The sequence below is a fragment of the Petaurus breviceps genome, unplaced genomic scaffold (genome assembly GCF_028583685.1).
Source record: "Petaurus breviceps papuanus isolate PSGF00001 unplaced genomic scaffold, PetGlider_PUasm1.0 37, whole genome shotgun sequence".
Taxonomy (NCBI): Eukaryota; Metazoa; Chordata; class Mammalia; order Diprotodontia; family Petauridae; genus Petaurus; species Petaurus breviceps.
The window spans coordinates 97,207,681-97,232,396 of record NW_027186296.1 but is presented as its reverse complement, the minus strand read 5'-3'; the positions used below and the strand labels follow the sequence as shown (position 1 = coordinate 97,232,396).

The following is a 24,716-nucleotide window of genomic DNA, read 5'->3' as shown; positions in this document are numbered from 1 at the left end:
TCCATGGTCACACAGCTAATAAGTGTCTGAGGCAGTGTCTGGACCCAGGTCTTCTGGGTTCAATCTCATATCAACTATACTATACCATTTTCAAGCTTCCTACAGATTTACTCTTTTTTTAAAAAATAATCAGGATGACGATGAGGTATGATCTTTACACCAATATAGAGGTTAGCTATTGGAAAATAAAGGCTCAACAACACAAGTTGAAACTAGAGTAAAATACCTCCAAATACAAAGAAAGAATGTAGAAGTGGTTATGAGCCTAGGACTGCAGAGCTTAAGACTACTTGTGCCTTATTGATGTTAACAAACTCTGCACAGGTTAAGAATGACTGGGATCCCCATCATGTCCTCTTATGAAGTTCTTCCTTCAGTGGCCAGTCTATTTTGGGGCTCTCCAGAAGGCCAAGTTCCAGATGTACCACTGGGAAAGATCATGTTACAGACAACAAGGCACTTCGGTCACTCACTAAGCAATGTCATTATTCACCATGCAGGGAGCTTTCCAAATGAAGGCATATCACACATATATTTGGAGTCCCCGAAAGTAGCTAAGTCTTATAAGTAAAAAATGTCAAACTGACATTTGACCATTGGCCAAACTGAACTTTGTACATCTAAACATGGCAACTTCTTTGAAAGATAGTCATTTTCTAGCCCAAATGGAAATATTCTTCCTTAAGTGATCATATCTTTGAAGACAAAAACAAAACCAATTAAAAACTAAGAAAGTTTTGAGACTTCAGAGAAAAACCTCTCCTACAACAAAATTTGTCAAAGGCAAAAAAACGAACATGAGAACTATGTGACAGATCTAAATTTTAGTTTTGTTACATGAACATGTATGTGTATGTAAACATTTAGATGACCTTGGAAGTTAACTATGTTTACCTAACTGTTTCTCTCTCTAGGAGGAACTCCGTTCCTATCGACTTTCTTCAGCAAATATCAAAGGCAAGAATGTCCTTGGGGACACTGGCAGCTACTACCCACTCTCAGGGGCTGGATTAGCACACCCACGTGCTGAGGCTCCAGCATTTTTTTTTTATTACCATGTTTAACTCTCCAGTCAGGCATCATACCAAGAACTAAATTTCAAACCACTAAAAGGAACATGAGAAAAATATTGCTGTTTTTCACAGAGGTACCCATGAAGGATTTGTTTATCTTGCTTTCCACTTTAAAGAGTGCAGCTGAAAAAGAGGCTGAGTTTTCATCATTGCTGTAGGTTTTTTTTTTTGGGGGGGGGCGGATTTTGGAGGGGTGGTTGGTGGGGTTGTTGTTTTTATCTGTCATACTCTTTTCACAATGTGTACAAAAGCCTTAACTGGGGTATACTGAATGGGGCCAAGTCATTAAGTATTTATTAGAAGTCTACTGTGTGCCAACACTGAAACAGGAACTACAGAAGATACACAGATGAGAGTGTTTCTTACCTTCAAGGACGCTTAAAGTCTAATCAGGATGGCAAGAAATGAAATACTCAGCATTCAGAATAATAGTTAAGAAGTTGTATGGTACAGACTCTTGGGGTTTGTGAATTTTAAAAAAAATATATTTTGATTAACTGTATTTCAATATAATTGGTTTCTTTTATGATCCTAGGCTTCAACAGAATGCCAAAGGGCTGGGGATATGCCCAACGAATCAAGGGAAGGAAAAGACTATGGTTTTAGGTACTTGGGAAAGGCTTAAAAGGTGATGAAATTGAACTGAGCCTTGAAAGACATGTGAAACTCGAATAGGTGGAAAAATAATAGGAGATAAGGATGGGGTAGAGGGCAATATAAGCAAAGACAGAATTGAACAGGTTATGTGTAAAGGACTTTACTGGGGCAAAATTACATGATGTATAGTACAGTTGGAGATTAAGATTGGAATAAGTAAAATGATCTTTCCTGCCAGGTTGAGTTGCTTAGTTTTGATCTGACAGGGAGATAGTGTATGTTAGTAAGTACAGTAGATTACATAATGAAAACATTATTTTAATAAGATTCTAAAAGACTTTACTCTAACTTTCCTACCTTGTTAGGACCTGCAAGAACGTGTCCTCCACTATGCACAAGAGAACCCGTGATAAGCCGCTGGAATAAGGCCTACATGCTTAGGTCCAACAATGCTTCTCTGGCATCTGAGGCCTGGCCTAACTGGGATCACCTAACACTGACTGATGAATTTTTTTCTTTAGCCACAGCAACATATGAAGATGTCTACACTGAGGTGAAAAGGAGCTCCAGCACTTAGCACAGTTCACAGCACACTGGAGGGGTTTAATAAGTGCTACTTGATTAAGTTCCAGTCTGCATGGAGGGAATGGATCCATACTCTGAAAAGAACAGATTCTTGAAATATTTTGAAGGTCAAATGCAGGATAGATTTGAGAAAAGAAGGCCAGGATGAAGGGAGACTAATTAGAGAGTTACTGTAATGTACTGTAGAAGGTAGGCATGAGTTGAAAGGAAGCATGGTGCTGTGAAAAGAATCTTGGATTGGGAGTTCTGCTACTTATTTCCTGTGTGATTTTGGGAAAATCACCTAGCCACTTTCAGTTTTGTTTTTTTTAAATCTATAAAATGAGGTTGGACTAAATTACTGATAGGGCTCCTTCTAGATCTAACGTATAAACCTCTAATAGGGGTTGTGGCAGTGGAAAAGGATAGAAAGGAAGGAATCCAAGAGACTCTGAGGAGGAAGAATCAAATCAACCAGGTGACAGACTGGACAGAGAATGAAGGACAGGAAGAGGTCAAAGATGACTGATGGCTGCCTAGGGATTTGTATTTGTTTTTGCATTTTAACAATTATTAGACACTGTATAGTAACTTAAATTTGTTATATAAAATGTTAGTAATTAGTGAATTCTCTAAACAAAACCCCCAAACGTAGGAAACAGCATTCCCATAGTTAAATATTCGGAAGGGACCTTGGAGATCATTTAGTCCAATACCCTCCATTTTATGGATGAATTAAATGAGTCCCAGAGAGATAAAGTTGTCCAAGGTCACATGGCTAGTTGGTGAAAAGTTGGCATCTCTATGCTGATTCTGACACTGATAAGCAATTCTCTCTTTTGTCAAGGATCTCTCCTGATCCTCCCCCTATTGGTGTGGTTACTCCTCAGTCTTCTTTGATGTGTTATCAATCATGTCCTGCACCCAACCTAAACCCTAGGTGTTCTCCCATGGCTTGATTCTGGGTCTTCTTTTCTTTACTTCTTTCTCTAAGGTGTCAGTTCCCACAGATTCAAAACTTCCCTATTTTTTCTTTCTGTTAAATGTCGCGCCATTTTTTTAGCCTCCCCAGTTTGCAAATTTAGAATCATCCTTGCCTCTTTCCCCTTTCTTGTCCCATATTTAATTGATGTCTAAGATGTTGGTTCTTCCTTCACAAAAATCTCTTGTATCTATTTCAAATCACAATTCTTACCATTTGAAGTTATAACTCTAGTTCAAGCCCTCATCATCTCTGTTCTGGACTACTGTCATTGCCTTCTGATTCATTTCTTTTGGTCTCCCTGCTTCTAGTTCCCATCCTCTAATCTTCACAGATACCAAAATAATCTTCCTAATGCACATTCCCCTGCTCATGAATCTTCAATGGTTCCTCACTGCTTCAGATTCAAACAAACTCCTCTGCAACCTGGCTCCAGGCTCTCCTTTGCAGACTTCCTTCCCATGGCTTCCTTCCACCTTCAGTCTAGGTTCCAATGAAACTAGCCTTCTTGCTGTTCCCCTAAGTCAACATTCCAACTCCCACTCCAATGCCTTATAGAGATTACTCCCCCAGTTTGTCTGCTGTTCCCCAAACCTGGCATTCCATTTCTTGTCTCTTTGTCTTTGTATAAACTCTGTCCCTTACCCCTGGAATGCATCCCACACCTCTTCACCTCCACCTCTCAGAAGTTTTTTTTTTTCCCTCTCCATGACTCAGATTAGATACTAACCCTCCCCAGAGAAGCCTTTCCTCATACTTTTGGGTCTTAGTGCTTGTTGCCTCCTCAAATTATCTTATATTACCTAACTACTTATAGACTGGATCCTCCAAAACAGGGGTGGGGAACCTGTGGCCTTGAGGTCACATGTGGCCTTCTAGGTCTTCAAGTGAGGCCCTTTGACTGAATACAAACTTCATAGAACAAACTGGATTCAGTTAAAGGGCTGCACTTGAGGGTCTAGTGGGCCACATATGGCCTTGAGGCTACAGGTTCCCCACCCTTGCTCCAAAAAAGTGAAAACTCTCTGAAGATAGTGACTAGTTTTCATTTTTTCCTTTTATATTCCTAGTGTCTTACATAGAGTAGGCATTTAACAAATTCTTGTTAAACTGAATTTCACACTCTCAAGTTCTCCCCTTTTCTCTCTCCCATACTGCCTTTTAGAAACTCCACCTTACACCTTTATATAGTGCTTTAAGATTTACAAAATCCTTTCAGTCTCTTTTGGTCCAAACAAAATTCCTGTGGGCTCAAAAGTCTCCATTCAATTCGATGCTTTTTTTTTTTTTTGCAGGGGGGAAGGCAGGGCAATTGGGGTTAAGTGACTTGCCCAAGGTCACTTGGCTAGTACGTGTTAAGTGTCTAAGGCCTGATTTGAACTCAGGTCTTCCTGATTCTAGGGCCGGTGCTCTATTCCACTGTGCCACCTAACCACCCCCAATACTCCATTCAACTCAACAAGCATTTTTAGCCTTGTCTGTGCAGGGCATTATGCTTGGGACACAAAACACAAAGATCAAACAGTCCTTCCTCTCAGGAACCCTACATTCAACTCAAGAAAACAGAACATAGAACATGTACGCAAATAAGTAAATACAAAGTACTAAAGAGATTAATACAGAGTAACTTTGAGGAAGGAAGGGGGGGAGGGAGAGTGAGAGGGGAGAGAGAGAGACAGAGGGAGTTGGAGTGAGAGGGATCCCTCTCAAGAGTGAGTGAGCAATAATAACTGGAGGGATCAGACTTCCTGTAGGAGGTGGCACCTGGACTATGCTTGAAAGGAAACCAGGGATTCTAACAAATAGCCATTATTTTCAGCCTTTGGAAACATCCTAGTATCTTTTTGGAAGTCTCTAGTTTCAGCATGTTCAAATAGAATTTAAGTGAAAACGATAATCACAAAACAAATTTCCTGTGAGGTAGGCAGAAGCAACATAATCACAAAGAGTTATAACAAGGGTTGAAGCTAAAATGAGGATCCAGGTCTCCCAGAATCCCAGGCTGGTGTTCATTCCATATGCCTCCCTTAAAAGAGATACATACACACATATACATACGTGTGTGTATATAAATATACACTCCATAATTGGAGCCCAGGAGTATCTAGGTGTCACAGTAGTTAGAGTGCTAGGCCTGGAGTCAGGATGAACTGGGTTCAGATGTGGCAGGCACTTTCTAACTGTGTGACCCTTGGTGAGTCACTTCACCCTGTTGCCCTCAGTTTCCTCATCTGTAAAATGAGCTGAAGAAGGAAAGTACAAACTAACCCAGTATCTCTGCCAAGAAAACTCCAAAGAGGCAGATACAACTAAAAAACCACTCAATAACAAATAATCAGAGCCCCACAAGAGCAAGTAAAATAAGTAAAGCAGCTCTTTCCAATTTTCTTCAGATCTTAATTTTGTATAAAATTGAAAACTACCAGTCATTTTAATTTAAAAGATTAAAAATCTTTGAAAAATTAAATAGGTATTGTAGTCTTGGGTAACTTCCTGGAACACTGAGACTTTAAATGATATACCTGTCAATGGTCACACAACTATTAAGTGTCTGAGGCAGGACCTGGACCCTGGTCTTCCCGAGTCCAAAGTGTTTCCCTACCTATTTTGCCTCTCTTATATTTTGAAATTGCTCTTTTAAAATGACTAAACAACATGTACCAAAATATTCATAGCAGCCCTCCTAGTGATAGCAAAAAAAAAAAAAAAAATGAACACAAAGGTGGTAGTCATTGATTGGAGAATGACTAAAAAATAAGTTTGCTACATGAATGTAAAGGAAGTGGCCAATGAGGAATTCTAATAACTGTGAGAAGATCTGAATAAAATGATGTGGGACAAAATACTCAAAGTCAAAAGAACAAAGTGCATAAGAACCACAACAATGTAAATGAAAACATCACTAGAAGGAAACTGAATTTTGAATAACGGAAAAAACCAGTGAAGAGGCCAGAGAAGATATGATAAAACATACCTTCACCCTCAGGTCAGAAAGGAGAGAGACTAGCAGGCCAAGAAAACAGTATAATACACCATGAGATGTAATCATTATAGCAAATGTATTTAACTGTTTTCCTTAGTCACATGGAAGGTTCAACTTAGATGGGGAAAGGGGAAGGAAACAATTACAACACAAAAGACATTAATAAAGTATAATTCTAAAAGAATTAATCAACATGAAAGCAAGTAGGCTTCAGCACAGCTTCCCTAATAATCTCCTTACATTAAGGCATTCTTGCCTTCAAATTTAGGCATGACAGTAAGTCTTGCAAGACTTTTTTCTTTTAGAAAGCAATGCTGTTAACTACAAAATAATAACACATGGGCAAATTACTGTAATTATATTATCTCTTGCTCAGCATCTTCCCAATTTATTTACACATGACATGACAGTACACCTTCAACATTTACTCTAAAAAATGATAATAAAGCATTTAAACAAATCACTTTAATTTAGCAGGCACAGACTGGCATAGTGGATATCATGCTAGATTTGGAATCAGGATTACTTGGGTTTGAATATTTTACTATGCTAATTAATAGCTATGTAATCATGGACCTTTATGTGCTCTAAATGATATGAATAATAATACTATAGGTTATTTAACTTATCTGAGCCAATTTTCTAATCTCTGAAATGGCAATAACAAAACCTATAATAGTATTATTATTCATATATCACAGAACTGAAGTGAGACTCATATATATACAAAACCACTTTTAAACATGTAATGTTAGTGTTACTAACTTAGAACATATAACTTGATAATTTAACTTTTATATTCCTCAGTCTTAGCATTCTGGGAACTACTTTTTTTTTTTGAGGGCAGTTGGGGTTAAGTGACTTGCCCAAGGTCACATGGCTGGTTTTTGTGTTAAGTGTCTGAGGTCAAATTTGAACTCAGGTCCTCCTGACTCCAGGGCCGGTGCTCTATTCACTGCGCCACTTAGCTGCCCCCGTGGGAATACTTTTTGCTAAACAATTTTTTGCCATTATCATTTTTTCATTAAAGACACTGGGAATATATTATTTGGTAAATAAGATAGGAATGACAAAATCTATTGCTTAGCTGATTGTATTCCATTTAAAATCTAATAGTTCTTGCCAGTCATCTTGTATACCTGAAATTCTCAGCAAACTGCCCTGCCCTCAAGTGCTAGGTTCTACTGCTGAATTACTCCATGGAAAATTACCAGAATAAGAGATAAGGAAAAATTACTCCTGGATGAGATGAAAATCTATAAATCTGTCCCACTGAGTACAAGGTATTATATTAGAGGATACCCGGGGCAAAGTTTTGATTCTGGGCTTATACTACAGGAACTTAAAACTACTTTGAGACAAAACATAAAACCCATGGAAATTTAAGAGAAAAACAGTATCTTGTAGGCTATTATAAAAGAGCACTTTATAAGTTTACAAAGCACTTTCATATTAATTGCCTTATTTGAACTTTAAAAAAAAAATGACTCTTTGTAAGGAGGCTAGTGAAAGTGTAGTTTTCAGCATGATGGTAGAGAAAGCACAGACTTTGAAGACCAAGGTTTGAGTTGGCCACTTTGGAAGTAACAGGCTTCCAAACCAATTTCTTCACCTCTCTGGACCTCAGTCTCATCCATAAAAATCTGAAGAAGGATTAGCTCATTTTACAGGTAGGTGGTGCAAAGACTGAAATTGAATTCACAGAGGGTGAGCAATTTGCTCAAGGTCAGAGAACTACTGGTGGGGTTGAGATTCAAACTGCTATGTAATTCAAGGCATCCTCACTCCCAACTCTGCCTCAACCAAGTTAATGGCCTGCTTTTGTTAGCTAGAAGTAATTGCAAGAATATTCATCCTAGAGAACTTAAAATAAACCATACCTAAGAATGGGGGCCAATGGATGGTGGAAGGGTATATGAAATCACCACTGCTTAAATGTTTTTTATTACAGAGAGATAATAACAGATGTGGTGTGAGGTTTAAGAGGAAGTAACAAAAGATAAATTAAGTTAATGTCATGAGAAAACTTAAGAACAATAAAGTTTAACCCATATACTCAAATGAAGGTGTCATTGCATCCATTTGGGGTTCTCACCAACAACGAAGATTACAACCCATACATGTCTGCCTAGCCTTGGTAACTTTTGTCCCATGTCTTCCTATAAATTTGCCATAGGAGGCTGGCCCAATGTACTGGTAAGGCTTTGTTTTCTTTCTTTTGTTATCTCAAGGATACTAGTTATAGGAGCACACAAACTGTCCATCAGTTATTATTCACTTTCACCACATGAGTGGAAGATGACTATATTTCTTTTTTATTTTTACTTTGTGACATCCTTTGCTCTGATTCTTTGTCTTAGATCCTTATTTGTTATGGGTTGCAGTCTATTTGCAACTACCATGCCCTACAGAGGTGGGGAACCTGTGGCCTCAAGCCCACTTGTGGCCTTCTAGGTCCCAGGGTGTGACTTTTTGACTAAGCCCAAGTTTTACAGAACAAATTCTTTTATTAAGGGGATTCATTCTGTGAAGTTTGGATATAGACAAAGGGCCACACTTGAGGGGCTAGAGGGCCACATGTGGCTTCAGGACTGCAGGTTCCCCATCACTACTTCTAGTCCATTGCTCTCTGAGCTCTGAGTGATTGACCCAATTTAATTCTTTGGACACTCCAGTTTTCCATTCAATAGAAGCAGCAGAATATTGGTATTAAAAAAAACAAACTTTAAACCCACATTCAGTTAAGCCAAAAGAAAAAAAGAGAGAATTTAAGACGGGCCCCAATGCCCCAAAAGTGTTGTTGTTCCAATATGGAGGTGATGCTATCAACCCACCAACAAGTACGGAGCTATACATATGCTTGTGACTGGGTTTTTTTTTCCTTATATTGTGAAAGGATAATATTGAGATCAATATTATCCTTTCACAATATAAGGAAAAAAAACTCACTTTCTCTTCTGGTTTCCCTTATGATCAAGGAGGAATTAATTTGAAAGGCATCTAGTCAGGCGTTGGTGTTTGATCTAGTCTATAAACCAAAGTGATCTTGACTAAACACAAGGAACCCCCAATCTTGACCACATTTGCACTGTGATTAACCTGTTGTATCCCAACTGCTCATCCTACAAATCTTTATCAATCCATAAAATTCTTATGGTTTAACATGTAGAAATTTCAAAAGCTCACTCTATTCTTCTCCTTTTGGAATCGTCCCCTGTTCCAGTTCTTCCCTGGCTCTCACAGAACCATAAATCTAGAGATGAAAGAGATCTCTGAAAGTCAGAGTCCAAACTTCCCTCATTTTAAAGACAAGGAAATTGAGACTCAGAGAAATTAAGTGTTTTGCCCAGGTCATACAGGTAATAAGTGTCAAAGTTAGTATTTGAACTCAGGTCCTCTGACTCTTCTGTCAGTTACTTTAACTCCCTGAACTCCACAGAGAGGGTAGAAGAGCCTACAAGAACAAATTTAGATAGTTTACTGATCTATGCACACAGTAATTAGGCTTGGGTTAGGAAACAGCTTTAACCAACAGAACTAGCCAGCTGAAGTGAATGCTAAGTCTAATGTATCTAAGATGAATGAAGTGGAATGATGTCATCACATGGTGCAGTAGATTTGGAGTGCAGCACTGGATTTGGAGTTAAGAAATCAAAGGTTTAAATCTGAGCTCTGTCACTTAAAATCTGCTACTACCTGTGTGATTTTGAGTATATCATTTCATCTTCACCTGGGCCTTAGTTTCCTCATCTGAACAAAGGTCTGGACCAGACGACTTATAAGAGGCAGTTTCTGCCTCTAAATTCAATGACCTGAGATCACCACAGTAATAATAGCTCCATTGCACTTCTAATTTCATAACTGTGGAGCCCTTAAGTAGGGCAAAGATTTAATTATCTGAGTTTTTAGGCCAGAAGAACCTTTTAAACTGTGGGTTGGATTATACAATCAGATACTGAGTTTTACTAATGATGGACCAAGAAAAGCACAGCAAAATACATGATGATTATATGGAAAGAAGAAGGAGAATTCTCTCACAGTAAGAAAAAGAGCCTGGAACTCTTTCCCCAGAAATTTTGGAGTAGGAACTAGTTTTAAAAGAAGTGATTTGGACACAGAAGGACAACATGGTACAGTGGAATGAGTGATGGGACTTAAGAGTCAAGTAAAATCTGGATCCAGCTCCTGACTCCAACACTTATTTGGATGACTTAGGGGCAAGCCATTAACTTTCTTACCTTCCTCATCTACAAATTGAAGATGGTAGTATTTTAATTCATAAAGCTTTTTCATGGATCAAACGGGAATATATGTATAGCACCTTGCATACCTTAAAATGCTACAAAATATCAGCTATTGGGGTGGCTAGGTGGTGCAGTAAGTATAGCGCCGCCCCCGGAGTCGGGAGGACCTGAGTTTGGATCTGGCTTCAGACACTTAACACACACACACACACACACACACACACACACACACACACAAAAACTAGCCATGTAACCTTGGGCAAGTTACTTAACCGCAATTGCCCTCCAAAAGGCAAAAAAAAAAAATCAGCTATTATTACCCACTTTCTGCAGAGTCAGGTGAGTTACACAGAAGTTTTAACATATAATTCTAATCTTCCGTTAAATAGTCTGGAATTTAGAGGACACTAAAACCATTGATATCTCTACTAAAAATAGTCAAGATCCCCTTCTTCCTGTATCCTCCCCACCTCAGTGTACTATAATGGCTAATCAATCAATCAAAACCAACTACTTTCTTTTTATTTTCCCCCTGGTTGCAAAGGCAAATATATCCTAGTATATTGTAAAAGGCTTTACTATCATTATTATTGCTCAGGAGCAAACCTAATAAACATATTTCTCAATATTCTTTGTATTTTTCAATGTGGGATATTAACCCAGAAGGAAAAACCTTTATGTAGTCAAGGATTCATAGCCAGAAGAGACCTCAGAGGTAAAATCCAGAAGTTCCCAGCCTCCTAATATTACAAATAAAGAAATCCAGAGATGTAAAGTCATTTAGGATCACTGATCTAGAAATGGAAATGGGACCTCAAAGACCATCTATTCCACTCCCCTCTTTTTACAAATGAGTAAACTGATGTCTGGAGAGGTATAGTGACTTGTCCAAAGTTGCACCAGTAGTAGGTGGCAGAGCTAGGTGAAGTCCTCTAACTCCAAATTCATCTTTTTACTGTGCCAAGAATGCTAAACATTCCAAGCAGCTACTACATTTTTAGTGTTAATCAGTAACAGGCCTAGGAAATACTGGCTTTTACTACAAAATGAATGATCAGAGTGGATTTAAGCTCCTTGGGAGCAAAAAGCAAGAGCAGGTGATCAATAAGTCTCCAATGATTAAAAGATATTCTTTTAAATTCTCCATCGATGTACTTATAGTTTTGTATTCGGAACTTCAACAAAACAAGAATCTAGGGTGATCTGTAAGGAATTAAAATCTACCAAGTTTAACCTGAAAGTCTATTAGTAACTAATTCAACAACAACAACAACAACAATAATAAGCTGGATAATTCACTATCTTCCTACAGAAAACCAAACAAGACTAGGTTCTTCTGGTCCAGTCATTCTAGAGAGTAACTTGGAACTACACCCCCACAAACTATTAAACTGTGCATACCCATTGACCTAGCGATACTGGTACTAGGACTGTACCCAAAGACATCAAAGAAAGAGGAAAAGGACCTATCTATACAAATACATTTTTGAACATACAATCTTTTTGTGGAGGCAAAGAATTAGAAACTGAAGGAATGGCCACCAATTGGTAAATAGCTGACCAAGTTTTGTGCATGTGATGAAATGCTACCTATATGCTATAAGAAATGATGTAGGGGCGGGGCGGCCAGGTGGCTCAGCAAGTAAGAACACCGGCTCCAGTGTCGTGATGACCTGGGGATCAAATCTGGGCTCAGATACTCAGTACCACACCCAGAAATAACTGGCTGTGTAACCTTGAGCAAGTTACTTGGGCCACTAGGTGGCACAGTGAGTAGAGCACTGGCCCTGAAGCCAGGAGGACCTGAGTTCAAACCCGACCTCAGACATTTAACTCTTACTAGCCATGTGACCTTGGGCAAGTCACTTAACCCCAATTACCCTAAAAAAAAAAAAAAGAAATGATGTAGGGGATGATTTTAGAAAAACCTGGAAGATTTGAATGAAATGATGCTAAATTAAGTGAACAAGACCAAGAGAACAATGTCTCTAATAACAACAATACCATAAAGACAAAAAACTTAAAAGCCCTAGGAACTCTCATCAGCACAATGGAGTCAGCATGAAAAATGCTATCTACCTTCAGAAAAAGAAGGGATGGACTAAGAGTGTAGAATGAAGCCTATTTTTTTTATATGGCTAATTAAGGAATTTGTTTTACCAGAATGCATTATATTTGTAATGGGTTTTGTTTTTCTTGCTTTATCAGTGTTGGGAGAGAGAAAATTAAAACTGAAAATATTAAGTGAATAAAAAAATCCTAGATTTTTGAAGTTTAAAGCTGTTCTTCTCTGAGATTTATATCTACACTATGACAAACAGATATATATATATATATATATATAAATAATTTTTATCATTAATAAGCTTCTTCGTCCATATAAAGACAAGGCTTGACATGCATTCTCTATAAGTGGCTTTTGTGCAGGCTGGTAATAAGAACTTCATATTTAAGCAGCACATTATAGCTGCAGATTTAAAAATCCTTTTCCAGCATTAAGTCTCATAAAGTAGTTTATTTTGTAACCATTTAACAGATGAATGCTGAAAGGTTCAAGAACTATGCCCACAAATGCATGGTATTAGAACAGAAAGCAGCAATATAATTCAAGTGCCCTAACTCCAAAATTTCCTTCTCTAGCCAACAGGTATCAACCTGTTCAAAATAAAAATGTTATGATAACAAAAGGTCAAACTCTCAATGGTATGCCCTACTTTCGGTGATCACATGCATACACCAAAACCATAGAGCACGGGATTTTCAAAGAAAAGCTAAATTTCAGTTAGACATTAGTAAAAATAAAGATGCAATTTCTTTTCCCATACAAGTTCAGAAACACCTTAAAATCAATTCATAGATTCCAGGTTAAGAACCCTTGCCATAAATTATAAAAAATAACTTTATCTTTTTCAGAGTTCTTTGGTCCAACATATTTATCTACCTAATCACATTTTGCTTTAAAAAATAGTAATGAATGTACCCAATGACTACAATAATATAAACAAAAAGTTCACTAAAAGGAAGCTGAACTCTGAGTAATTAAAAACCAATGAAATTTCCAGAAGAGAGAAAATAAGATAAATTATATCTTTCCTTCTCACGGGAGGGGAGAAACTACCGGAATAGAAGGTTGCATACCTCAAATTTAAAATACACACATGAATACATGTACACATATGTGCACATGTACATATCTAAATGTTTATACATGTATACGTATATATGTACATATAAACAAACTAATAAACACACATAATTTTGCAGCCTAGAGATGGAAAAATTAACATGCTACAAATCTGAAAACTTTAACCCAGGGGTCCTCAACCAGGAGATCAAAACTTTCTGGTAGGTTTCAAAGGCCTGCTTTGAGATCTTTAAGTCAGATGAATTGGTTAGCATTAGTGAATTACTTTATTTTTCTTTTTGAAAGCAGTGGTATTCTAATAATCTGGTAACTCAGCATGGAGCTTTCAAGCTCTACTCTTATTTTTTTTTTAGTCAATTGCCAGGATGTCTTCTCCGTTACACATCAAATATCCAGCTACTTTGAGAAGTGATTTGTTTTATCTTCTTTTTAGAAGCACATTCAATAACAATCAGTCACTCCACTTAGTCCAAACACTCTTTTTAATGGATAAGTAGGAGAAAGGGCCTTGATGGTTTTTAAAGTCAGTGGACAGGGGGTGGGGGGTGGGGAGAGGCCAGAGATCCAGTCTCTACTTCCCTAATGTAACCCTGGGGAAGTCATCTGACCTCTTCTGATCTTCAGGTTCTGTCATCTGTAAAATGAGGAAGGCTGGGACAAGGTACCTCTAAGAGCCCTTCTAGCACTAAAGCCTACAAATCTATGCCACTAGACATAAGAGATTCACAACTTTTCCAGGGTTGAACACTACCAAAAATTAAAAATGCAAATGAGCAGCCAACATGTCCAAAATATGACCTAAAAACAGTCCGTAAAAGCCTGGATTCTCTTTGTTGTTTTAGGAATGGAAGAGAAGGATGAAGTTTTTGTTCCTTTAAGCAATATAAGCCCACCCTGTGGAGGAAATTCTAACCTTAATAAGTAACCTGACCTCATTTTGAAGTGTGAGCAACACTTAAAGCTGATACAAAGTAATAAGAGAAAAAAAAGTGATAGCACATTCAGGTTCAGGGATATCCCAGGAAAATATATGAGAGAAGTGATCATCAGGGACACTTATAGAAGGCTTCCATGTCCAGGGCAAATCATACTGTGAGGTTCTTCCCCCTAATGTTTTTATACAAGTAAAATTAATCATTATTTATAGAACATCTATTACGTGCAAGTCCTTTTATTTGCCCTTATTCAAATATGAAGAATATTGGTTAATTTGCTTCCAATCTAGCAGGTTAAAAAATATATGAGAGGCAGCCTTGAAGGAAAAAAAATTACAAAACTGTAACATATTGGTCAAAATATGTATAGGGCCTATGTCCATGGAGGCTAATCTCATCTAGTCTGTCTCACTGATGGTGGTAGTGAGAGTAGACTGTACATATGTACATAACACGGGACACACAGCCTTATTAGCACTGACTAGCCAACATCTCTTTACCCTACAGGCTGACTCCTAGAGGAAATGCCAAGCAGCTCTGTTTCTTTATCAGGAGGCCAATTTGTTATATGCTATATATTAAACCTTGATCAATCAAGACACTAGCATAGAGGAAGATAGCTAAATACATAGTGCAGAAGGGTGGATAATCAGATGAGCCAAAGTTGGAGGTGGGGAGAATGGCTGAATAGTTTCCTCCCTTAAACTAAGGAGGCTCCTTAACAACTTTAATGGGGTGACTACATCTCTTAAATTTTCAAAAGAAAATATTGCCAGTGTTTGTTTTTTAAAAAGGGGGGGAAAGGAAACCCTGCAAGTCCTTAACTATTTAGTCCTAATTAAACAGCACAAAGTGGCAGCTTTTAGCTTGTCGCCTCACTGAGTGGGATAAGAATCAAACTGAGAACATTCAGTACACTTGGGCTTCAAGCATCATCAAGTCTACAGGCTCAGTGCTGAGTCATTTTTCCAGCGCCGGCTGAGGGCACAGGCCTCAGTTCTGAGTCACTTGCCATCACTACACTAACTACTGGGACACATGGTGAAAGTGTGGGTGAAACATTACCAGTGAGTAAGGAAACTATTCAACTAACAGTGGAAGTTACTGAATACTGAGAGACACCACATTCTGCCATGTAGTTATGCTGGTTCCTCTATGCTTATAGGATTAGTTGGATAATCAAAGCATTCTGGACATCTTTAAATGAGTTCAGTCTGAGGAAAACCCCCAGCAATACCAGAATATCTACTGAAAAGCTAGGCTCCTGTGTGTCTGAGATTTTAAAGGATTATGCTTTGAAGCCTCAGAGATCCTCTGGTTTTCTAATTTAAATGTTAAGATAAAGGATGAAATGTGGTTTCACTCTGTTTACAGACTCAACAACAAACAAAATGAGACCCATAGCTTTGTGCCTAATGGAACTGTTCTTTATAAAAATAGATAAAAAAACAGGTCTATTATGGGCTGAAAACTTTTATCCTGCTTGCCCTTTTCAAGGAGGATGTGTCACTGCTATCCAGACAGAGGAAATAAATTATTTGAAAAAAAAAATCACTTTTCCAGGCCCATAAAGGTAAATCTGGGCAATCAAATGAAATCCTTTGTCTAGGAAGACACATTAAGAGGCATTACATTTGGTGTCCTTGGTTTATCTAAACCCATACTATCTACAATTACTTCTGTTGAACAGTACATGTATGTATGGTTTTCAATAAAAATCCATGTTCTACTGGGGGGAGGATTCACTATTTGATTGAAACTTCTGGGAAAACTGGAAAGCAATTTAGTACAAATTTAGACTAGCATCTCATACCATATACCACAACAAGATCCAAATGGCCATATGACCTACACGCTAAAACTATATAAGAGGTCATATTATAAACATAAAAGGAGGAGACAAGGAGATGCTTTTTCCAGCTATGGATATGGAAGACCTCTTAACCAAAGGACAGAGATTATCATATGTGAAAAAAGAATTCTGACTGCATAAAATTGAAAATTAATCAAGCAATTATAGTTAGAAGGGAAACAGTGGACTAGTAAATATCTTTGTAGCACATTCCTCTGATAAAGGTCTAAATATCTAACACTTAAAGAACAAAAGCCATTCCTTAATAGAAAAATGGACAATGGATGAAAATAGGGAGTTAATTGGTCAAATTCTCAAGAAATCCAAGCTATCAATAGCCAAATGAAAAAATGTTCCAAATCACGAATAATTACAGAAATGCAAACTGAAGTAACTCTGAGGTTGCACTTCTCATTCATCAGATTGGCAGAGCTGACAAGATAGGAAAATGACAAATGTTGGGCTGAAATAAAACATACTAATGCCTTTTCAGTGGAGATGTGAACTGGTTAAGCCATTCTGGAAAGCAATTTGGAACTATAACCCCCAAATTACTCAATTCTATATATGTTTGCACACACACCCACACCTACCCGTTTTGACCCAGAGATGCTATTATTATACTTATACCTCAAAGAGAGATCAAAGACAAGAAGGAAAGGACTGATGATGCACACATTTTTCTAATAGCAATTTTGTTGCTGTTGTAGCAAGGAACTAGAAACAAAGTGGTTGCCTATCTATTGAGGAACAGATGAACAAATTATGATATATGACTGTGATGGAATACTGTATCATTACAAAATGATGAATGGGATGACTTCAGAGAAGCATGGGAAGATTTGAATAAACATATATGTGAAGTTGGTCAAAACAGGAGAAGAAATTATATAATATTTATAATTATATAACTATATTATATAATTTATATTCACATAAACTACAATATTATAAAGGAAAGCAACTTTGAAAGAATTAAGAATTCTGACAATGTAATGAACAATAAATTAACTGAGCTAATGATGAAGCATATTTTCTACTTCTTGGCAGAGAGGAAATGGAGTATAGTTATAGAATGAGATAAATTATCAGACATGAGCAACGTATGAATGTTTTGCTTGAATATTATTTGTTATAAGGTAGGACTTTAATTTTGGGGGTAGAGAGTTGTAGAAGTAGAGAAGGGTAGTTATACAGATTTAAAAGAAGGAAAAGAAATTAAGTCCAAATGGGTACACAATTTAGATATAAAGAAATATAGATATAGATATAAAAACAAATTAGGGGAGCAAGGAATAGTTTATCTATCAGATTTATGGAGAATAGAGGAATTTATGACCAAATAAGAGATGGAGAACATAATAAAATGCAAAATGGATAATTTTGACTACATTAAATTGAAAAGTTTTTGCACAAACAAAGCCAATGCAACCAAGATTAGGAGTGAAGCAGAAAACTGGGAAAGAATTTTTACAACTAGTGTCTCTGATAAAGGCCTCATTTCTAAAATATATAGAGAACTGAGTAAAATTTATAAGAATACAAGTCATTCTCCAATTGATAAATGGTCAAAGGATATGAACAGGCAGTTTTCAGAGGAAGAAATTAAAGCTATCTATAGTCATATGAAAAAATGCTCTAAATCACTATTAATTAGGGACCATATATCACACCTATCATATTGACTATTATGACAAAACAAGAAAATAAGAAATGTTGGAAAAGATGTGGGAAAGGTGGGACACTAATTCATTGTTGGTGGAGCTATAAGCTGATCCAACCATTCTGGAGAGCAATTTGGAAATATGCCCAAAGGGCTATAAAATTCTGAATACCGTTTGACCCAGCAATACCTCTTCTAGTGTTATATCCCAAACAGATCATAAAAATGGGAAAAGGAACCACAGTACAAAAATATTTATAGCAGTTCTTTTTGTGGTGGCTAAGAACTGGAAATTGAGGGGATGCCCATCAACTGGGGAATAGCTGAACAAGTTGTGGTATATGAATGTAATGGAATAATACTGTGCTATAGGAAATGATGAGCAGGTGAACTTTGGGAAAACCTGGAAAGATTTATATGAACTGATGCTGAATGAAATGAGCAGAACCAGGAGAACATTATACATAGTAACAGTCACAAATGTGTGAGGATTGATCTTGAAAAGATTTAGCCCTTCTCAGCAATGCAAGGACCTAAAACTTTTCCAAAGGTCTCATGATGGAAAATGCCATCCATATTCAGAAAAAGAACTACAGAGTCAGAATGCAGAATGAAGCAGACTCTTTTCTCTTTTGTTTTGTTTTCTTTCTATGCAACATGACTAATGTGAAAATGGGTTTAATAGGAATGTATGTATAGAGCCTGTTATCGGATTACATGCTGTCTTGGGGTGGGGGGGAAGGAGGAGAAAATTTAAATTTTATGGAAGTGAAAGGTGAAAACTGAAAATAAAGAAATTAAATACTAAAAAATGTTTAAATTAAAAAAGGGAAAAGAATATCAATAAAACATTTTTAAAGAATTTAAAAGAGAGGGTAAGGAAGAAGAGGATAAGCAATTTTCAGAAAAATTTAAGAGCCAGAGGTATTACAAAAAGAAAAAGCCCTCATAGGGAAATGTAGAGAGCAAATGCTAAATAAAGGCATGCTGTAGTCATTGCAAAGTAGTAAAAAGCTTTGTGACTCAGTCTGAGAGTCCAGCATTTGCACAGCAAAGGACATTTCCACTTTACTAGAGTAAAAGTTCATCCAGGGCTGGGTTCATGTCTTCTTGTTCATCTCTATGTCTTGCATACAGTTGTTGCTTAACCAGTATTTCTGATTAAATATATGCTGTAAGGGGCTGCTAGGTGGTGCAGTGAATAGAGCACCAGTCCTGGAGTCAGGAGGACCTGAGTTCAAATCCAGCCTTAGACACTTAACACTTTACTAGGCATGTGACCTTGGCCAAGTCACTTAACCCCAATTGCCCTGCCGTCCCCCCTCCAAAAAGGCAAAGAAAAACAAACAAAAAAAAACCCAAATATATATATAGTAGGATCAGTTCCTAGTAGTTTCTCCAAAGCAAAGAATCTATCACTATTAAGTCCATACTTTTATGTAAAATTTCCTTATTATTCTGGGAAGGTGATTGGCTGACACTTGGGCCTGTGCACAGGTACTTCTGAGCCTATAGAAAAGACCATATTCTTCAGTTCACATGGGACAGCTAGCCCCAGGAATAGAAAGCCTACACTTCTTGGTGCCCTGACACCAGCAAACATGATACCTGACCTGGAATAACCCTATAGAAATTGGTATGTCCCACTTTATCTTTATTTTGAACTAAGCTGTCCTGTTCTTCAAAAAGCTGGATATGTACCTAAAGAAAAATAATGAAACAATTTTTGTTCTCAGGGAACCTATGGTCTTATTTTAAAAATTAAGGCAGTAACAAGTAAAAAAAAACTTTTAAGACGAATAGGAAAAATATTACAAGACAGCATGCAATAGTGGTATAGAAAAGTTTTATGGAATAAGCAAAGGACTAGGAATTAAAAATCCTACCACATAGGTTAGACAAAAAATCAGTTGGTTTCTCTGACTCTCAGTTTTCCCTCCTGTAAGATGAAGCTTTTAGATAGAGATATCTAGTCCCTTTTTTTCCAGCACTCACAATTCTCAGAGTTCAGGAAGAAATGACTGCAGCTTAGGACATATGCTTCATCCTGGAAGCACAACAGGAAACCTTAGATTTTCACAATGGAAAGTTTGTGTGCAGGGGAGTATTATGATTAAAGTGGTATTGTAGGACACAGGGAACATGTTATGGAACACCTGAGTGCCAGGTCCCCCAAGGACTTACTTAAGCTTGTTAGCTTAGATGAGCTCCTCTCCATGTGTTTATTACTTTTGACTGGTATTTTAAAAAATAGTACTTTTTTTTACTCACAAAATCAAAATTCAAAAATTATTTTTAACCATAAACTGCTAAGTTTCTAAAAGAAGAAAACACAAGTGAATAAGAAGTACTGACTGGAATCAAAGAATTTGGTTTCATATTCTGGCTCTGCTGCACGTTGTTAAAACAATGGACAGAATCATTTAACATCTCTAGTCCTCAGTTTTGTAATCTGTGAACTGAAGGGCTTCAATGAATGGCTTCTGAGATGGTTCTACCACCCCAGCAATAGCCCCACCTATTTCCTTCCTGGTCTATACACAGATAACCTAATATCCCTTTCCTTTCAGGAATATTGCAGGGAGAGGGGAAGTTTAGCATATTAGGCATTCTGAAATGCCCAACATGAGCTTACTCTGGGAAAAGTCCAGGGAGAGGAGAAATGCTCTCTTCTGTGTTTCCTGAGTTATTTCACTCACAGGTTGGGGATGGGTGGGGTGGGTTCCTATACTTTTCCTGTGAGCAGGTGCAGCTATACATATGTAAAATGTGATGAGTACTACTCTCCTGGAAGTCAGAATGCAGCAGGAATGAGTCTGTCTAGATAGGAGCTTAAGATTGGTTAAGAAAGGAAGGGCAAGGTTGTTCTATGAGGGACAGCTACAGTGGACTGCAAAATTAATACTATCTATGTTGTATTGCATTTTTATTTATTTTGTTAAACATTTCCTAATTACATTTTTATCTGGTTCTGTCACTCACAGCTAATTTGGAGACCTAAGGAAGTCCTAGTTCCATTAAAGACTCAGTCAGCCATTTGCCTGTAGTAACAATCCCTTACAACTCTGGTTTTTCTTATTTATAAAACAGGATTAATAATATTTCTGTTACTTAAATTGTTTTTATAAGGAAAACACTTTTTAAAAGTGAGTTATTCATTCCCCAAGTGATAGGCTTCCTGATTTATTTAAACCAATGCCCTTCCCATTTGATCTGATTTTTTTTTAAAGCCCCAGACTACATGATGTATTGGGCAGACATTTCTTGCACATAGCCTTCTGGACTTGTTAGACCAGTTTCATGTTTACAACAAAATGCCAGACTATCTACGCCATTCAACACATACAGTAAATGCACAAACTTGATAGTTTATTAACAACTGCCTTGAGTTTTCTCAATCTCTACAGGTTTTCCCCAAAACTTGGTTGTTTATGAAGGAATGACATGGCAAAATAATATGTTCCATAACAACCTCTTATCTTCTAAGCTCATTTAAAATGCCAACCTAACTACAATACAAACTCTCCCTAAGATGATTTCTACCCCACCCAAGTGGCCACACATTCAAAAATTCATGTACACGATTATGTCAGATGTTAATTATAGAAAATTAGTCAGTTGTGCTAATTTTTAGAAGTGAGTATACAATTAATTACTTGTGAATTTGATGTCTGTGGGTAGGGAGTTTCCTCAATGTTGTAAGATTACAAGATCACAGTATCAGAATCTTGGTACTAGAGGGAATGATCAGAGGCCATCTAGTCCAACATTTATTTTATACTTTTAGAAACTGAGGCCCAACATTTGGTAAGTAGACAGTATTTTGTAAAACTGAAAAGGGAAAAAGCAATAAAAAAAATTTTTTTTAAATACTAGTTATACTTCCCTAAATTATTATTTTTTAAATACTTGAGTGCCTTTTATAGTTCAAAATACTGCTTTGTTGACCTTCTGGCTATGACTTTTGTATTCTGAAGTGTTGACTATTCCTTCTTCTTCAAATTCAGTCTTTAAATGTTGGAAATAAGAGTTGGTTTTTTTTTTTACGTTATTTAAGGTATTTTGCTTAAATAGTAATACAAAAGTAAAAGTGAAAAAAAAAAGCCCATTATTAACAAATACTAAAAGGATATCCCTTCTATGAACCCAGGAGCCTAATGACAACAAATCTAGCTTGGGAGCAAAAGTACTCTGGCAAGGGGTAGGCCTGAAAACCCGCAAATGTGCTTGTCTACTGCTGAGACAAGGAGAGTCACCTTCACAGCTAGCTGGACTCTGCATTTTGCTGCTGCATGAGTGGGCAATGGAAAAACACTGCCTGCCTTCTTTGCCCACCATTTTTAGGGGAACAGCTGGGAAGTTTCAACCCATTTCTAAAGATGTGTCAGGAACCTTCCTTGGCAGCTAAAGAAGCCAGGCTTTTTGAGGACACCAGCCAAATTTTGTGGCTCCACAGAGTCCACCCAAACTTCTTTCAACATAGGCCGTAGCAACCTCTGATTTTCTCTACTAGCTTTTCCACTATGCTCAGAAAGCTCCAGAGACCTACCAAGGCATGGCCCTGACTCAAAGATAGCATTTTTAAAAATCACTGGGTCTTGGTGTCTGCCCCATGCTAGAGGCAGTTTTATTAAAGATACTTTCATTAAGAATGGAAATTTAAAAACCAAACAATACAAGTACCACAAAATATCGAGACTAGATTTTTCCTTAAAATGCAGGTTATTGTGTCCTTTTATTTTGTCAACTGACAGTGAAAATGGCAACTCTTAATGTAACATTTTTCTGTACCAAATGTCACCCAGAAATCATATAATAGGTGTCAGGAGGAAGCCTCGTCTCCTATCTTTCCCTTCCTTCTCTTTTAGGATCTGTAGGGATCTGAACTGGAACCCAACTCTCTAGGATGAGGAAATTGAGGAACATATAACTAACTTGGGTGCTTTGCCCAAGGTCACCCAGCAAAGTGAGGGGGGCAAAGCCTAGAATTCAAACCCAGGTCCTCTAAATCTGGAGCCACTAGGCTTTCCTCTACATCTGACTGCCTCTCTCACTAGCATCTCTATCTATGGACTTATTTAGAATAGAAATGCCTCTCGCCTGTGAACATACATTTAAACTGGGCAGGAGACAAAACTTCCCAGGCAGCTTGCAAAAGAAGCAAAAGAAGGCAGTCAGTTACTCTTCAACTGTTGTGTTTGTGTCTCTTGTGCTGAACGAAGTCCACTGTTTAACCTGCAGACACAGCTGAAGAATAAATCAGTTTTCCTTCTGTCTCTGCTGCTCGGGTGGACTTAACCAACTTTAAATAAACATTACAGGGCTAAAGTATCAAATGATTTAGCGCACCGAGAAGAGCTGCAGTGCGTCAGAGACAAAAGGCAGCTCCTGCTGTCTACTTGGGGGGGGGGGGGGGGGGGGGGAGGGAAGGTGCTTGCCAATGAATGCCCTTTCCACCTCCTGCCCTTCCTCGGTCAGCCCTCGTGCCCCATCTCCCTGACTCTCCCCGCCCCCCTTGCAGTGACCTGGCTAATCTGTCTCGGTCTCCAGGCCCGATCTCTCTACCACTTGCCTATCCGCCCATGTCTAGTCCAGAACTATCTACGGTCCTTCCCCCACGTCTCCTTCCTCCCTGCACTGCCACGCCGCTGGACAGAGTAACCTGTACATCAGCAGGGCGCGCGCACGCACACGCATACACATTCACAGACCACCACCACCCGGCCTATCTCGCTCCCCGCCCTACTGCCCCTCCTTTTTGCTCCCAACTTTCCCTGCACTGTGCAACTCTCTCCCAAAAACAAACCAAAAGTGGAAGAGATGGGGATCTATGTAGTCCTTACTCCTTGTGCCATCCCCAAAGACGCCCCTCCCCAGTCCTTTCAGCTTTCTCCTTCGAATCCCCCGACCCTCAAATGCTGCCTACTCCGCGGTAAAGAGTAGGCAAGGGCCAGTGTGTGTGTGTGGTGGGGAGTTAGGAAGTACCACTCACTTTGTGCCCCTCGGGGGTAACGCGCGGGTCGTTCCATGTAGTGGTCCGGTTGTTGTGATCCACAAAGAATGGCCAACCGGTCTGTGGGTCGATTTTAATTTCCCAGCCTGGGGGCAAGGGATCTCGCTCCCCGCCGTTGCCGCTGTTGCTGGTCGCCATCTGAACCATTGGAGAGTGAGTGGCCGCGCTCATGCTCTGCTGAAGGAGCGACTTTTGGTACTGTTGCTGTGGCTTCTGCTGCTGCTGCTGTTGTGTCTAGTGCTGCGGCTGCCGCTGCTGCTTGCTGGCGAGGCTGCTACTAGCTGGGGCTGGGGCTGGGGCTGAGGCTGAGGCTGGGGCGGGGAGAGTGAGTTGAGCTGGGTTGGGCTAGGCTGGGCCCCAGGAGGCGGGGGGAGGGGGAGGTTAAAGAAGAGGCGACGGAGGCCGGCTTACAAGGGTGTCCTTAAGTCCGCCTCCCAGCACCTTTATGAATTAATAGTGGAGTGACGTGAGAGGAAAGAGCTGGAAGTATCTGGAAATAGCTCTTCTGGTGCAAAGAGGCCCAGAGAAGATAAGGACTAGAGCGAGAAGGAAGAAGCAACTGGCCCGGTAGAAACTTCTGGTTCCGTCTAGCAGACTTGGCTGTGTCCCTTTTCCAGGATGCAGAGATCCACTCTGAGTCATCAGCTATTACTGTGGCCCTTAGT

At 38.5% G+C, this 24,716-nt stretch overlaps 1 protein-coding gene across 2 annotated transcripts in view; it reads right to left on the bottom strand.

Annotated features, from left to right (window-relative positions):
• BAG3 (BAG cochaperone 3) overlaps nt 1–24,392 on the bottom strand; it is a 35,086-nt gene extending 10,694 nt beyond the window's left edge. The window contains exon 1 of one of the 2 annotated variants that reach the window (XM_069099090.1): nt 24,031–24,392. In XM_069099090.1, coding sequence (XP_068955191.1) covers nt 24,031–24,222 — 192 coding nt within the window. In that variant the 5' untranslated portion in view covers nt 24,223–24,392. The remainder of the gene's footprint in view (nt 1–24,030) is intronic. The other variant, XM_069099089.1, reaches the window with a different exon arrangement.
• Between the last annotated feature and the right edge of the window lie 324 nt (nt 24,393–24,716).